Source organism: Mustela erminea, chromosome 3, assembly GCF_009829155.1.
Source record: "Mustela erminea isolate mMusErm1 chromosome 3, mMusErm1.Pri, whole genome shotgun sequence".
Classification (NCBI taxonomy): domain Eukaryota; kingdom Metazoa; phylum Chordata; class Mammalia; order Carnivora; family Mustelidae; genus Mustela; species Mustela erminea.
In genome coordinates this window covers 40,359,661-40,376,334 of record NC_045616.1, presented here as the reverse complement: position 1 = coordinate 40,376,334, position 16,674 = coordinate 40,359,661, and the positions used below count along the sequence as shown (strand labels likewise).

The 16,674-nt window shown below is 34.5% G+C and overlaps 1 protein-coding gene across 5 annotated transcripts in view; it reads right to left on the bottom strand.

Moving 5' to 3' along the window:
• Positions 1 to 6,309: 6,309 nt before the first annotated feature.
• Positions 6,310 to 16,674, bottom strand: part of SLCO6A1 (solute carrier organic anion transporter family member 6A1) — a 96,275-nt gene continuing 85,910 nt past the window's right edge. For 2 of the 5 annotated variants that reach the window (XM_032335656.1, XM_032335657.1), the window contains exons 11-13: positions 11,406 to 11,470; positions 8,259 to 8,396; positions 6,310 to 6,566 (exon numbers count right to left, since the gene is read on the bottom strand). In XM_032335656.1, coding sequence (XP_032191547.1) covers positions 6,430 to 6,566; positions 8,259 to 8,396; positions 11,406 to 11,470 — 340 coding nt within the window. In that variant the 3' untranslated portion in view covers positions 6,310 to 6,429. Of the gene's footprint in view, positions 6,567 to 8,258; positions 8,397 to 11,405; positions 11,471 to 16,674 lie in introns of those variants that run through there. The other 3 variants (XM_032335658.1, XM_032335660.1, XM_032335661.1) reach the window with 3 other exon arrangements.

Below are 16,674 nucleotides of genomic sequence, written 5' to 3'. Positions count from 1 at the left end.
AGATGCACACTGAGGTCAAGTGAACAATCCATACATTTTGGTGCAGCTATAAATACAAACACATAGACTAATGAAACATAATGAAGTGCTCAGAAATAAACTATGTATATATTATCAATTAATATTTGACAAAGGTTTCAAGAATACTCAATGGAGAAACAAGTGTCTTCAATAAATAGTGGGTGCAGAGAAAATTAGATATTTACATATAAAAGAATGAATCTATGTCCCTACTTTATACCACTTACAAAAATTAACTTAGAATGAGTTAAAGACTTGAACGTAAATCCAGAAACCATAAAACGCGTAGAAGAAGACATAAAAAAGAAGTACTTTTGGATGGGTCTTGGCAATGATTTTATTGGATATGTAACCTAGAGCATCAGCAACAAAATTAAAAATAAGTAAGTGGGATTACATCAAATTAAAAACCTTTTGCACAGCAAAAGAAATGATCAATGGAATGAAAAGACAATTTACCATTTGGAAAGATACTTGCAAGTTGTATAACTGACAAGGTGTTAATATTCAAAATATAAAAAGAACTCAAACAACTCAATAGCCAAACAAACAATCCAATTAATGGGCAGAGTATCTGAATAGACAATTTTTCCCAAGAAGATATACCGATGGCAAATAGGTACATGAAAACATGCTCAATATCATTAACTATCAGGGAAATGCAAACCAAAACCACACTGGGGTATCACTGTATGCTTGTTAGAATGGCTATCACCAAAAGACAAGAGGGTAACAAATGCTGATGAGGATGTAGGGAAGAGAAACCCTTGTTCACTGTTGGTACATTTATAAACTGGTACACCAACTATGGAAAATAGTATGAAGGTTGTTCAAAACTTAAAATAGAACTACTATATTGTCCACAATTCCACTCCTAGAAACATATATCCAAAATAAATAAATACACTGTCCAAGAGATATCTGCATTCTCATGTTCACAACATTATTATAATAGTCAAGACATGAAACAACCCAAGTACTCATCAATGATAAAGAAGTTGTGGTATATGTATATACAACAGAATATTATTCAGCTATAAAAAAGAAATCCTTTCATTTGTGATAACATGGATAGACCTACAGAGTATTATGTTAAGTGAAATAAGTAAGACAGAGAAAGACAAATGCTTTTTATTTTTCAAATTTCTTTTCAGTGTACCAGAATTATTGTTCATGCCCCACACCCAATGCTCCATTCAATACGTGCCTTCCATAATACCCACCACCAAGCTCACCCAATCTCCCACTCCTTTCCCCTCCAAAACCCTCAGATTGTTTCTCAGAGTCCACAGTCTCTCATTGTTCGTCTCCCCCTCCAATTTCCCTCAACTCTCTTATCCTCTCCATCTCCCCATGTCCTCCGTGTTATTTGTTATGCTCCACAAATAAGTGAAACCATATGATAATTGACTCTCTCCGCTTAACTTATTTCACTCAGCATAATCTCTTCCAGTCCCATCCATGTTGCTACAAAAGTTGGGTATTCATCCTTTCTGATGGAGGCATAATACTCCATAGTGTATATGGACCATATCTTCCTTATCCATTCGTCTGTTGAAGGGCATCTTGGTTCTTTCCACAGTTTGGCAACCGTGGCCATTGCTGCTATGAACATTGGGGTACAGAGGGCCCTTCTTTTCACTACATCTGTATCTTTGGGGTAAATACCCAGTAGGGCAATGGCAGGGTCATAGGGAAGCTCTATTTTTAACTTCTTAAGGAATCTCCACATTATTTTCCAAAGTGGCTGCACTAACTTGCATTCCCACCAACAGTGTAAGAGGGTTCCCCTCTCTCCACATCCTCTCCAACACATGGTGTTTCCTGTCTTGTTAATTTTGGCCATTCTGACTGGTATAAGATGGAATCTCAATGTGGTTTTCTTTTTTTCTTTTTTTTGTTTTTTTTTTTATGTTTTTAAAGATTTTTATTTATTTATTTGACAGAGAGAGATCACAAGTAGGCAGAGAGGCTGGCAGAGAGAGAGGAGGAAGCAGGCTCCCCGCTGAGCAGAGAGCCCGATGTGGGACTCAATCCCAGGACCCTGAGATCATGACCTGAGCTAAAGGCAGAGGCTTAACCCACTGAGCCACCCAGGTGCCCCCTCAATGTGGTTTTGATCTGAATCTCCTTGATGGCTAGTGATGATGAACATTTTTTCATGTGTCTGTTAGCCATTTGTATGTCTTCATTGGAGAAGTGTCTGTTCATGTCTTCCGCCCATTTTTTGACAAATGCTTTTTTTAAAAAAGATTTTATTTATTCATATTAAAGAGAGAAAGAGCAGGGGCAGAAGGAGAGGGAGAGCAAGGAAGAAAGAATCTCAAGCTGATTCCACACTCAGCACAGAGCCCGATGTGGAGCTTGATCCCAGAACTATGAGATCATGATCTGAGCCAAAACCAACAGTCAGCAACTCAACCAACTGAGTTACCCAGGCACCCCTGAGAAAGACAAATTCTTTATGATCTCACTTATATGTGGGATATAAAACAAACAAACATACAAACAAACAAAACTTAGAAGAAGTGATTAGATTTGTGCTTACCAGAAGCAGAGGTTTGGCTGAGGGGGTGGAATCTGACAAAGGTGGGTCAAATATGCAAACTTTCAGTTGTAAGATAAATAAGTACTGGAGATATAATGTGCAACACGATGACAGCAGTTAACACTGCTTGCAGAATAATTGAAAGTTAAGAGGGAGATACTAAGAGCTCTCATCATGAGCCAAAAAACACTGGTTTCCTTTCTTTCTTTTTTGTATTTATATATGATGGATGTTACCTAACTTACTTTGATAATCATTTCACAACATATGTAAATCAAGTCATTATGCTGTATAGCTTTTTTTTTTCAAGATTTTATTTATTATTTATTTGACAGAGAGAGATCAGAAGCAGGCAGAGAGGCAGGCAGAGAGCGGGGGAAGCAGGTTCTCTGCTGAGCAGGGAGCCCAATGCAGGGGCTCATCCCAGGACCCTGAGATCATGACCTGAGCAGAGGCAGAAGGCAGAGACTTAACCCGATGAGCGACCCAGGTGCCCCATGCTGTATACCTTAAACTTTTATAGTGTTGCAATGAATTATATACTATATATACAATTATATATTAACAAACTTGGGGAAAATGAGAATAAACTCTTAGTGCTGAGAAGGGAAATATGACACTAATACATCAAAACTTGATTTTTTGTAGACTATGTAGGGAAAATTTAATGCCACATGTTAAAACAGGAAATCTTTAATCCAATATTAATAAGAATTAATTTTCAAAAACACTGAGGAACTAGGATTTTCATGGCAATTATCCTAAGATTTTGGAGAACATGTAATTTGAAACTCTCAATGCTAAAAATATAAACATTTCTGCTATAATAACCTGTGCATTCCTTTAAAACACCCCCTTGGGCAAAATCAAACACCAGAAATAACTAGGCTTCTGGAGAAAACAATGTAGAGGTAAACCACTGCAACTTTGTAACCAAGTTCCAACAAAAACAACCACAATCTTAGTACATTTTCATATAGCTAAATCCAGGTTCGGTTTTCACCCGGTACAGTACCAGCTGGGTTTTCACCCAGTAGCAGAGTTATCTTTCATACGTTTAAACCCTGTGGCTCACCTTCTTCCACTGAGATACAGCTTCTTGAGGACACCTATTCCCAACAGAAGTCAGTCTTATCAGAAATAAAAATATTTAGAAGTATCTTTGCAGCTTTCTTTACCTGTGCTTGCAGCCTCACTGGATACGGTAACATTGTAAAAAGCATAATGATTCTCCATAGCATCAAACTAATCAAAACTGATTCCAAAGGAAGGTACTACTGTAGGATTTTTAGCCGTTTTTTTTCTTAAGATTTCATTTCTTGTTGAGGTCTTGTGTAACAGTAAGAAAGAGTCCCCTGGTTGTTTCAAAAGCTAACTTGGTGTTAACCAATGAAACTTCTGGGTTATACTTCTATCATTTTCCTCTTTAGCCATCTACTAAACCCTAATTTCTGACAGAAACAAATGGTCTTTTGTATCAAAGCTATCATCAAATTTAGAAGTCTTAACACTACTCCCCACATTACTGTAATTTTGTTTTACATTTGATTCGTTTTTTTTTTTTTTTTTTTTGAAAACAGGACAGAGCTATAGATAATATATACACATCTACACACACAGGCATCAAGCACCTTCAAAATGGATCTAAGTGTTATTGTTTTACCTTTATTTCCTGGTTGTATAAATTTTCAGATAATATCTTTAGAAAAATATTAAGGAAATGAATAACCTAAAACTATTAAAAATTTAATTTTCCTAGAAAAACCTATGTTATACACTGGTGTCTAAAATCCCATGCACTTTTTTTAAATTATTTTTATTAACATATAATGTATTATGTCTCCCAGGGGTACAGATCTGTGAATCATCAGGCTTACACATTTCACAGCACTCACCACAGCACATACCCTCCCCAATGTCCATAACCCAGCCACCCTATCCCCACCCTCCCCCCCTCCAAAAAACCCCTCAGTTTGTTTGTGAGATTAAGAGTCTCTTATGGTTTGTCTCCCTCCCGATCCCATCTTGTTTCATTTGTTCCTTCCCTACCCCCCACAACCCCCCCACCCTGTCTCTCAATTCCCATGTACTTTAAAAACATGAGACATGTTTCATAAGAAGGTATTCTATTATGAAAATACAGATCACTATAGATATATTTCTACTACTTAGGTAAACATCATGTGTGATTTTTCTTTTCTGAATATAGGGCACAGCAACAGACCTTGTAGAATCTTTAAAGGAGAAACTCCTGTTTCACACTCTGATCCACAGATATTCTCCAATCCTACTGGTCCAAAGAGAAGAGTCAGTCAAGCAGTCAAATAGAATTTCACATAAAGACCAGTATATAGGTTTTCATAATGCATGTTGAAGTTAAGGAAGAACGATATATAATAAAATACGAATACTTACGCTTCACATTTCCTTCTGCCAGCCAATACTGTGAATAGGCCATTTGCAGTGATGTAGAAGGAGCTGGAAAGTATTATGCTAAGCTAAATAACTTAGAGAAAGACAAATACCAAATGATTTCCCTCATATGTGGAATTCAAGATACAAAACAAATGAGCATGGGCAGAGGGGGCGGGGAGAAGATAGGCAAACCAAGAAACAATCTTAACTATGGACAACAAACTGAGGGTTGCTGGTTAGGTGGGATGGTTTAAATAGGTGATGGGGATTAAGGAGGGCACTTGTGATGAGTGCTGGGTGTTGTATGTAAAGAGAAATCATTAAATTCTACACCTGAAATCAATATTACACTGTATGTTAACTACCTGGAATTTAAACTAAAATTTGGAGAAAGGAAAACAAAGTAAAGAATAGGACAATGTCTACCCTTAAAACAGGGTCATTGGCTAGTATGTATAATAAAGGAGAAATTTTGTCACTTGTTTCTTCTTCCAACAAAACAATGGAAACAATGTAAAGAAGACTTTGTTTTATAAAAATTTGATTTTTACTCCAATATTTAGAAGATTGCTATAATTTGGATGGATGTACAATGATATATGACGTAATTATAAGAAAAACTCTCTAGAGGAACACATTTAAGGTTAAGAAAAATTCCACAAATGTTGACACATCTCCTACATTGAAATTTGAATATAAGCTCACATGGAACAATTATAATTATCATACAATGAAATATGAAAGCACAAAAATGAATACCAGTTCAGGTATCAGACAGTCATTATCAACAAATTTAAGGCCAAAGTAAAAATATATGATCATACTGAATTTTGTGTCTAATAAAATTAAAGGAATATAAAAATGCATATTGCAAGTTAGCCAACTGACCACAGAAAGTTTTTGAAGAAAACTCTCTGTGGTGAAATAAAAGATAAATAAAATGACATTTTTTAATAATGTTTAAAATGAGCTTCTTTTGGTTAAAAATCATGACATTAATTTAAATTTTTATTATATTAACTGGATTGACAAATCTAATGTTATTTTGAAAAATTATAGAAAAAAAAATCCACAGCCCAAATGAAAAGTAATATGAAACCTAAGTAGTCCTACATCAACAAGGTCTAATAACTAATACATAAGGATATCACTGTAGTCAGAATTAACTTACATGTATTTTCCCACTTCTGCTTCATCTTCTTTCAAAGAATTCTCTATTGAATGCATTAAATGTGTATTTTACAGTATCTTTTAAAAATCTAAAACACAGAGACTATGTTATTATATTTGTACTCAAATTATAATAAAACTTATGGGGTCACATGAATCACATTCATTTATTAAACATGTGACTATATTGTAATTATTTCAAATTTTATTAATATAGCATTACATTGATGGACTGACAGTGTATAATTCTTCCACATTGATGATCCAATTATAAATCACTTCTTTCCCTTTTTTTTTACTTTTACACTCTTTACAGGTATATGCAGGCTGTCACCGTCTCTCTTTGACATATATTTATACAGGCAATATGCAATAGCAGTGAAGAAGATAGCGAATACTTTGCAAACAGAACCTAAATTAAAAAAAATACAAGTATCAGATGTATCAATCTACTTAGAGTGAAAATATTTGTGGAAAAAATGCCAAATACTAAAGAAAAAGTAAGTATATTTCATCTCCATAAAATATCAATTTTCCAATTGTAAAATGTAATTAATGTCATAAAATGCATGTCAGGTTATTTAAAGGAGACTTTTTTAATGTTTATAAAAACTTTTAGATTTCTTAAAGATACAGCCCTATCTTTTATTTATTTCTTTAATTATTTCATTTCTTCCAAATGGACTAGTTGACACTAAATGGCCACAAAAGCATATTCCTATTGCAGTTTTCTGTGTTTGTCCTTTGTGACTTAATTCCCTATTTCTTTATTATTGTCATCTCCTGTTAATAGCTCCTTAGCAGGTTCTCTAGCAGTTCACCAGTTTTCTCAATTATGTGCTGTTTGAAAATAAATAAGTGTGCTACAGTTATATCTAAAATAAAAATTAAAAGGCTCAGCAGTGTCTTAAGAGGACTTAATTATGAATAATGCCTAGTTTCATTCAATTATCTCTGATAAATTTTAACTAATTAAATTTCATTTTTTATCTTTTTTTAAAAGGTTTTTTATTTATTTGACAGATAGAGATCGCAAGTAGACAGAGAAGCTGGCAGGGGGTGGGGGGGCGGTGGAAACAGGCTCCCTGCTGAGCAGAGAGCCCAATGTGGAGCTCCATTCCAGGACCCTGGGATCATGACCTGAGCTGAAGGCAGAGGCTTTAACCCACTGAGCCACCCAGGCGCCCCATTTTTTAAATTTTTTAATTGTTTTTTAAAACTTTATTTAGTGCTTAATGTATACTAAGCTTGCTGGATAATTGACTTTTGAATTATAAGGCACACTGTATACTTTATCACAGAGGTATCTGTTACTGTTAAATAGTAGAGTCTATTATTATGTGTTTCTTTGAATTAATGATCCCATTCATTAAAATCACAAAACATATAAACACTTCTAAGTATTTATCACACCAACGACATCTATGCAACAAAATCACTGAATGTTAGCAGTGACCAAGATTTCAGAAATTACGTAGTCCAACATCCTCATTTTATAGATGAATAAATTGAGATCCAGGAAAAGCTAGTGAGCTTTCCAAAGTAATACAAGCATATTTGGACTTTCTCAACACTGGCCATGGCCCATACTACCATAGCATCCCAATTCTCCATATCTCTTATTTATTCATAAATAATGAATACTTGCTATGTGGGTTGTTATAACACTGAGTAAAAGAAACAGTGAAATTTACATGTAATTAGTATAAAATATCTTGATGTTCTTTAAGAGTGTGAAAAATAATTTTTAATTATCAATCTTTTACTATGGAAATGGAAATGGTCACAAGGTCAAGCAACTTGGTTGTATATGTATATGGACAAAATTGTTTCCTAAATTGAAATTTTGCTAATTACGACCCTTTATTCAGGAGTAACATAAAACTATTGTGTATAGTGGAGTGACTCAAATATTCACACAAATACTATAAAACTTTAGTTTCTAAAATATTTTCTATATAATAAGTCTTCTTATATATGTCTTCTTATTATATACTTATATCAAAGTATCCATTTGTTCAGTTTATTACTGTACGTTACTATAAACAACTATACATTTTTAAAAACAATTATACTTTCCTATATTTCAATAGGTATTACTTACATAATCCTACCATAAGGTAGGCCATTTTTTTCTTATCATAGCTCAAACAATTTCCTTTCCTTTCACAGTATTCAGTCTCTCGAAATAGACAAGAAGAGTCTCCTGACAGTTTAAAAAGTATTGGTCCAGGTATTGTCGCTATGAAAAATGCAATAATTGTAAATTCTCCATGAAAATACCACAGGTAGGGATAAATGCTTTTATTCTAAAATTAGACATATATTTAGTCATCATCACATTTAAATATAGCATTTAAAACTAGCTAAGAGTTTACTTACAAATAGAATTACTAATAACTGGAAACAATGTATTTTTTAAAAAATCCTTATCTCTACAGGTATAAAAAATTAGTATCTTTCATATTTTTAGAATGGTGTACATATTGTTATGCAGTTGACATCTCAAAACTTTTAATTTTTCAATTAAAAATTTAGGAGAAAGTGTTTAAAAGAGATTAAATACAATTTTTGTGAACTCAGTGTACCTCCAAATATTTCAAATTGTGAAATTTTCAATGATAAGTTAGTTTCATAATCCAACATATATCTGTTATCAAGATATTGACAGAAATAACTGAAAATGTAAATGCTTTGGTATGTTTGTAGCACCCCCTAAATTCAGAGAACCTCTAATCCAGAGGAACAGTTGTGTGCTGCCTGAGGTAACTCTCTATAGACTCAGAGACAAATCTGCTCAGCAACAATTTCAGCTAAAATTGAATTAAAAGTCACTTTAAAAAAAAGTCAGTGGGGAGACAGGCTGGCTCAGTTGGTGAAGCATAAGACTTTTGACGTTGGGGTTATGAGTTCGAGCTCCAGTTTGATGTAAAGAGGACTTCAAAATAAAATCTTAGGGGGAAAAAAGCCACCCCAAAGCCACTAGAAAAAGGATCTCGGAACTAACATGTCTTAACCATCTTCCTTCTATCAGGGCCTTCATGCTTCATGACTCTTGATTTCTGCCAAAGATCACTGTCCATCACCAATTTTCCCAATCTCATTGAGCGTTAACACTCTGTTTACAATTGCTCAAGATGAAAAACTGAGGCCTCCTGTTCACTTTTTTCTACTTTTCATCATTATTTTTCCAACCAATGATAATAAATCTGTGTGACACTAACTCTAGACATATCTTGATTTCTATGTCTCTTTTACAACCCCCAGAATCCAATTTAATATAATTCTGACTTGGACTTCAGCAGAAGCCTTTTTTTCCTCCACATTTATCTTCTGTAAATATTTCTCCTTCAGAAGCAGAGTTATCTTTTAAATGTAAATCAGATAATCTCTGTCTTCTGCTTCAAATTCTCTGTTGGCAAAATCCGTTAGATATAGAGTCGGTCTGTATCTAAAATATCACATTCCTCCCTCTTCCATCAAAAATGTATTAGTCTCCCTGTCTTCCTTTCTGATGCAGAAACTATTTATATACTTTGTTTTTCTCATGTTCCTTTGCCCATTACAAAGTTGTCCTTGGGGTGGCAGGGTCATGGGGGGAAGGGAAGGAAAAATGAAACAAGATGAAACCAGAGAAGAAGACAAACCATAAGAGACTCTTAATCTAGGGAAACAAACTGAGGGTTGCTGGGGGGTCGGGGGGATTGGGGGCAGGTGGAGGATGGGTGGCTGGGTTGTGGACATGGGGGAGTATATGTGCTATAGTGAGTGCTGTGAATTGTGTGAAATGTGTAAGACATGATTCACAGATCTGTACCCCTGAAACAAATTATACATTATATGTTAATTAAAAAAAAAAAAAAGTTGACCTTGGGCACCTGGGTAACTCAGTCAGTTAAGGACAAGTGTCTGCCTTCGTCTGCCTTGGGCTCAGGACAGGATCCCGCATTGGGCTCCCTGCTCGTTGCAGAGCCTGCTTTTCCCTCTCCCTTTCTCCCTCTCCCTGACTCATGCTCTCTCTTTCTCTCTCAAATAAATATACAAAATCTTAAAAAAAAAAAATCTGTCCTTATCTAATGGTCATTATTCACACAAGAATATGCTCTAATTTTTCCTGATTAAAAAAGCAATTTTAACCTCGCATACTGATCTAGTTATAAAATTATTTCTTTGATCTCCATCAAAACCATACTTAATTTTTCTACATTTTTTAAAAGATTTTATTCATTTATTTGACAGACAGAGATCACAAGTAGGCAGAGATGCAGACAGAGAGAGAGAAAGGGAAGCAGGCTCCCTGCTGAGCAGAGAGCCCAATGCCAGGCTCCATCTCACCACCCTGAGATCATGACCTGAGACGAAGGCAGAGGCTTAACCCACTGAGCCACCCAGGCACCCCAATTTTTCTATATTCTTGACTTCATTTATCATCTATCTTTCAGTCTTCAATCCAGTTCAATCTTGTTTCCTTGTCCTATTAATACTTTTTTTTTTAAAGATTTTATTTATTTATTTGACAGAGAGAAACTACAGTACACTGAGAGGCAGGCAGAGAGAGAGAGAGGAGGAAGCAGGCTCCCTGCTGAGCAGAGAGCCCGATGCGGGACTCGATCCCAGGACCCTGAGATCATGACCTGAGCCGAAGGCAGTGGCTTAACCCACTGAGCCACCCAGGCGCCCCTCCTATTAATACTTTTTTTCCTATTAATATTTTTAATCAACTTTTGAACTGGGGGTGCTAATATAGTCATAATGTAGATTTGGAAAGCTAGTTTTTGCTATTAAGAAAGCCTGAAGTACAAAGTGCTTTACCCTAAGCAAAAACAATTTTTTCTTTAGCTATAAATCCTTGAAAACATCAGAGTCAGAGTCTTCAGTCATGAAAATGTTTAAAAGCACTAGTTTAGATTAGTGACTTTCCAAACATACAAGCAATCCTGTGGTTTTATGTTTGGTTTCAGCTTACCAAACCACTTTTAGGAGCTTGATGAGTATACCTCTAATCAAATAGATTGTTCTAATCAAATATAATATTAATACATATTTTATATGACAGTTAGGATGGGCTTTGCATTAGGTATTGTCTTTTTAACATAAATATCATCTCCTAAATACTGCAAAGCAGCTCCCCCAGTCACTTGTTTTGTGTCAGTTAACCATTATTATTTATTTGAAATTCCAAAAATACATGTAGACACACATTAAAAAAATTAACAATTCAGTGTAATAAAAGATTGCCAAAAGTCCATACCAAATATTCTCAAAATCATATAGGTCAAACTCAAGGCCAAAGGACGTTGATTGTCTGATACAATCCTGCAAGCAAATAGTAATGATATTACTAAAACATCATTATTATTAGCTATAGAGAATGTTTGCTAGGTTCAAGATTATTTTTTTTTCCTGTGTGTCAGTTAAACTAAGAATCTTTAGCCAGTTGACAGAGTTCATTCAGGTGAATCAAAGAAGCACCACTACTTCAATTTCTTCATATCCTGCCCCTTGCCCACTGATTCCAAAGCTTCTTGCTCTCCACAAGGAGGAAGAATTTGTAGACCAAACCTTCTGCCCCAGCCTCTTTTTCATTTGCTGAAAAAAACTTAGCACTAACTCTCACACTTATCTTTTCCATTTTGAGGGGCATACCCACTGTTTTCGATTTCTCCTTTTTTTTTTATTTTTTTTTGCCCCTGTGAGATCCACTCCCTACATTACTCCCCCTTTATCTCTGTCTTGGAAGGCTGACCTAAATGTACTAAATAAGTAGGCTCTCTTGTTTTCTGTCTTCTAGTTAGTGTTTGCGAATTGGATGCTCCAGAGTGAGGGAGGAAAGTGAGGTCAAGGTGTTCCTGCCCAGGCTCTCTCTTGCAGAGTTATAATAGGTTGACTTGGTCCCTCGGCAAAGCAGTCCCCTCCACAGGTCTCTCTTCTTCCTATCCCTGTTTTCCTCTAGCCAAGTGGTAACAGACCAGAGGTACTATACTATACCATGTGATTTCTTATACTCCACCCACATTTTAAATTGTCACTTTCTACAGCCTTGCTTAAATTGTCCTAATTGGAAGGTGCCTTTGTCTTCCTACTGGACCTCTGACTGTTACCCTCCCTATTCAAAAGCTAAAATAAACAAAAAATAACTTTCCCAAATATAAAAAAATGAACCTTTTGTTTTAAAACATGCATAATACCACATGCTAGTTTGGAAAATGAAAATACAATAAAAAAATCAACCTTTGAACATACTAGGGAGTAAAAAAAAAAAATAAGAGCTACATTTTATTTTAAATAAACTCTATGCTTACCCTTTGTTCCCTTGCTCTAGAACTTGAACAATAAACTAGTAGGACCAGTATTTTCATCCAAACTGAATCATTTACTAAAATGTAGCATACATACAATATTTTGTGGCTATTTTACTAAAAATGAGGTAATTCTACCCATATCAACCTGGTGAAAATATACATTCTTTCCTTAGATGTTTACTACTAGGAAAATGGAAACAAATAAACCAATCCTCAAAAGAGAATGACATTTTTAAATAAAAAAATAACTTACACTTCTATAATGAGCAGATTCTTAAGGAGGAAAAAGAAAGTGTCACATTTTAGAATCACACTTTTGTATAGGTCTTGGTATAATGTTGAAATATGAATAATAACCCTAACTTTAATTGTGTGTTCTTCTTCATTTAGCATAGGTAGTTTTCTTACATGGCTTATCGTTGCTTTCGGAAGCATAGATAGAGTTGACCATAACTCAAGTATAATCATTAAGATGTATTTATGTATCTTCAGTTTGATTAACCATCTTTCTGATATATATAAAACAAGATGAAAAGAGCAATGATTCCTAGGATTTTCCATAATCACTTAAATGAACAGCACAAAATGAATAATAGATATGTATTAAAAATATTTAATGGAAAATGAGTATCTTTTACCAATGAAGAGAATTTTTTGTACATCATCTAATGAAGTAAGGCTATGATAAAATGATTTCAGAATTTCGTGGAATAAACAAAACATTCATGAGTACTCTTCCAAAATGTAAAAAAGCAACTTTTACTATCTCTTATGACTTCTAAATTTATATTTTCACTTCATATCTTTCTTAAAAGACATCAGTTCTAGACTTAAGTTACTGTTTTGCACAAAAGCTGTTCTTCCCCTAGTGCTGCCTATCCCAAGAAGTGGAACTGTCATCCACCATCATGCAATGTCCAAGTCCAAAATGTGAAGAGGCATTCTTGATACCCCTTTTCCTCACTGACCAGATTCAATAACCAAACACTGTGATTTTTTAAAAATACAACTTTTTCATATCTCTTTCTCTGATTAAAAAAAAAAAATTATCTCTAAGACTACTGGCCTAGTCTAAGGCTGTATCTTACCCCTTAAAAAAAAGAAATGACTTCTTAATGTATCTCCCAACAACCATCCTTATCCTTTTAGTCTACTTTACATGGAACAAAGTGATTTTTTTTTTTTTTTTTACTATGAAATTCTGATCATTTCACTGCCCCACTAGGATCTTTCAACAGCTTCTCCTTGTTCTTATGGTAACATCTAGAATTGCAGAAAACTTTACAAAAGTCATCACATCAGTGATCATTACTCACCACCTCACACCACATTTTTGCCCTTATCACCCTCCCCGTTCATGACATTCGATGACACAACAACCTTATGGAGCTGCTTCCCCCACTTAGACTCTTTGCCTATGTTGCCACTGTGTGAAATACTCAGCCCCTAACATTTAAGGCTCAGCCTAAAGGTCAGTTCTTCCAGAACACCCTGTCTGAATCCTTGGACTGAGTTAGATTATTGTATAAATTTTCTCATTTCATTTCCCTGCATTTTATTTGCAATGTGTTTTAATATTCTAATTGCTTACTAGTAAAAACACACTTTAAAAATTTATTTTATTTTATTTTTTGCTGCTTTTCTTGCCACCCTCCAACAGCTACCAGTGCAGCAGGGAACTGGATATTTTTATCTCTCTTTTATTCTACATTTTTCTTTAAAGTTCTCATCTACCTTCTTGCTTGAATCTCTGGCAACTATCACAGCTGAGAAGACAAAAACATTATTTTTTAAATGTGGGACGGAAAGGAAAGAACTGAAGAACTAATTTTGCTTTGCTTTTAAGTTATTTTCTTGTTTTCCTTTATTTCAACTATTATTTATTTATTTGGTTAAACTCGTAAATCTGATTTTAATCCACTTACGTTTTAAAATTTCTGATGTATTTTACCATTTTATTTTATATTATTTTATATTATTTTTATTAATGAGCATCTTCATGGAGAGATACAGATAAGTCATGGTAGTTTTCTGTTTAGACTTCAGCCTCACACATCTCAGATTTTAACTAATTTCTCCAGAGAAAAAAATAATTCTGTCACTCATAGTCCCACGTGATCACCAAAAACTCTACCAGTTTGCTTGTCCCCAGCAGTGACTCCCTATCTGGACCTAGTCCAGACTGTCAGCTGCTGGCCTTCGTCAAGAATTGGCAAGGGCGCCTGGGTGGCTCAGTGGGTTAAGCTGCTGCCTTCGGCTCAGGTCATGATCTCAGGGTCCTGGGATCGAGTCCCGCATCGGGCTCTCTGCTCAGCGGGGAGCCTGCTTCCTCCTCTCTCTCTCTGCCTGCCTCTCTGCCTACTTGTAATCTCTCTCTGTCAAATTAATAAATAAAATCTTTAAAAAAAAAAAAAAGAATTGGCAAGAACCTCAGGGACAGCTTTAGATCTCCAGTTCACCTCTAAAAACTTCTGCTCTCTCTAGAATTTTAATCCCTCTAGTCCTCTGTCATTTTTTCTGCCTTTAAATACATGGTTTTTATCCTTTAACCCAGTTTTTCTAGTTGCCTCTATAGGATGATTGGCCTGCTACAAAGTACTCCATGCTACCCCTCTTCCTTGACTTTCATTCTCATTTGTTTGTCAGAGATTTCACAATTTATGTGTTTGGTTCTGAATCTTACTGTATTTTTAAAATTAAACTTTATTTGTTGCATTTGTGGTGTGATTACATGATTTGGAAAGCAAAACAATATAAAGAGAATATGCTGGAGAAATTTGCTTGCTTCTACCCCTGCCTTCATCTACATTTATTTCTACCCCATTCCTTTGGGCTACCTTTAGGCTACCATTTTAATTTCTTTCTTGCTTATATCTAGTGTTCTTTATGCAAATACAAATAATTGTAAATGCATATCTCTGTATCTCTTTCTTCACAGAAGGTAGCATACTATATTCACTGTTCTGTACTTGATTTTTTCATGTAACAATGTATTCTCAAGATTTTTTCCTGCATAAAAATAGAGCTCCTTCCTATTCATTTTTTTAAAAAGATTTTATTTATTTATTTGACAGACAGAGATCACAAGTAGGCAGAGAGGCAGGCAGAGAGAGAGAGGAGGAAGCAAGCTCCCCGCTGAGCAGAGAGCCCGATGTGGGTCTCGATCCCAGGACCCTGGGATCATGACCTGAGCCAAAGGCAGAAGCTTTAACCCACTGAGCCACCCAGGCGCCCCCCCATTCATTTTTTTAAATAAATTTTTAAACAAACAAACAAAAAGAACAAGATTCATTTCCATCAGACCCACAGTAAAAGAATTCTTTTGAGGAAAGAAATGATCTCTGAAGAAAGAAAAAATGCAGGAAAATACAAAGAGATTCTGATAATATGATATTAAATATATACATAAAATTATATCCATTAGATCGTAAAATTTGTGTAGCACCAGAATATATGACAACAATAACAGAGGTTTGGAAGAAAGTTAATGGAGTTAAAGTATTCTTAGGTCCTTGAATTATTCAGAAAGTGGCAAAACTACTAATTTAATTTGACTCTAACAAACCATATATACTCTTATGATGTCTTGACCACTATAAGAAGAATAATATATAATTAGCAAAATAATAAAAGGAAAATAATGAATGCTAAAAATAATGCAAAAGAAGTAAAGAACTAAAAGAATGAGTAGAAAATATAGTAAAGCAAATACTAAAATGAGACGAATATCCAAATATATCACCAATTATTCTTAATTTAATAGTCTGTATAGTCTAGTTTAAAAACTAAGTTATTAGACTGGATTTTTTTAAAGGCAACTACAGACTGCTTAGTAGATACCTTAAATATGTATAATCAGAGAATTATTGAAAGTAATAGAATGGAAAATGTATATTATGCTAAAAGAAATATAGTAGATAAAACAATATTAAAGTGAGAAAAAGTAATTCTAAAACAAAAAGTTATTAGAGATAAAAAAGAATATTAGAATATTTCTAAAGGATCTAAAGGGTCAATAAAACAAGTTGTAGCATTTCAATTTTTTTCAACTAATATAGCCTCAAAAGATATACAGCAAAAATGATGCAATAATGGACAAATGCACCATAATAAAAAAAGGTCCAAAGAGGTTTTCAAGGAAGAAAACATAAAGTTATGTTCCCTGAACACAGTGGGCTCCATCTAAAAATAAACAGAATACTAATTATGTTTATATTA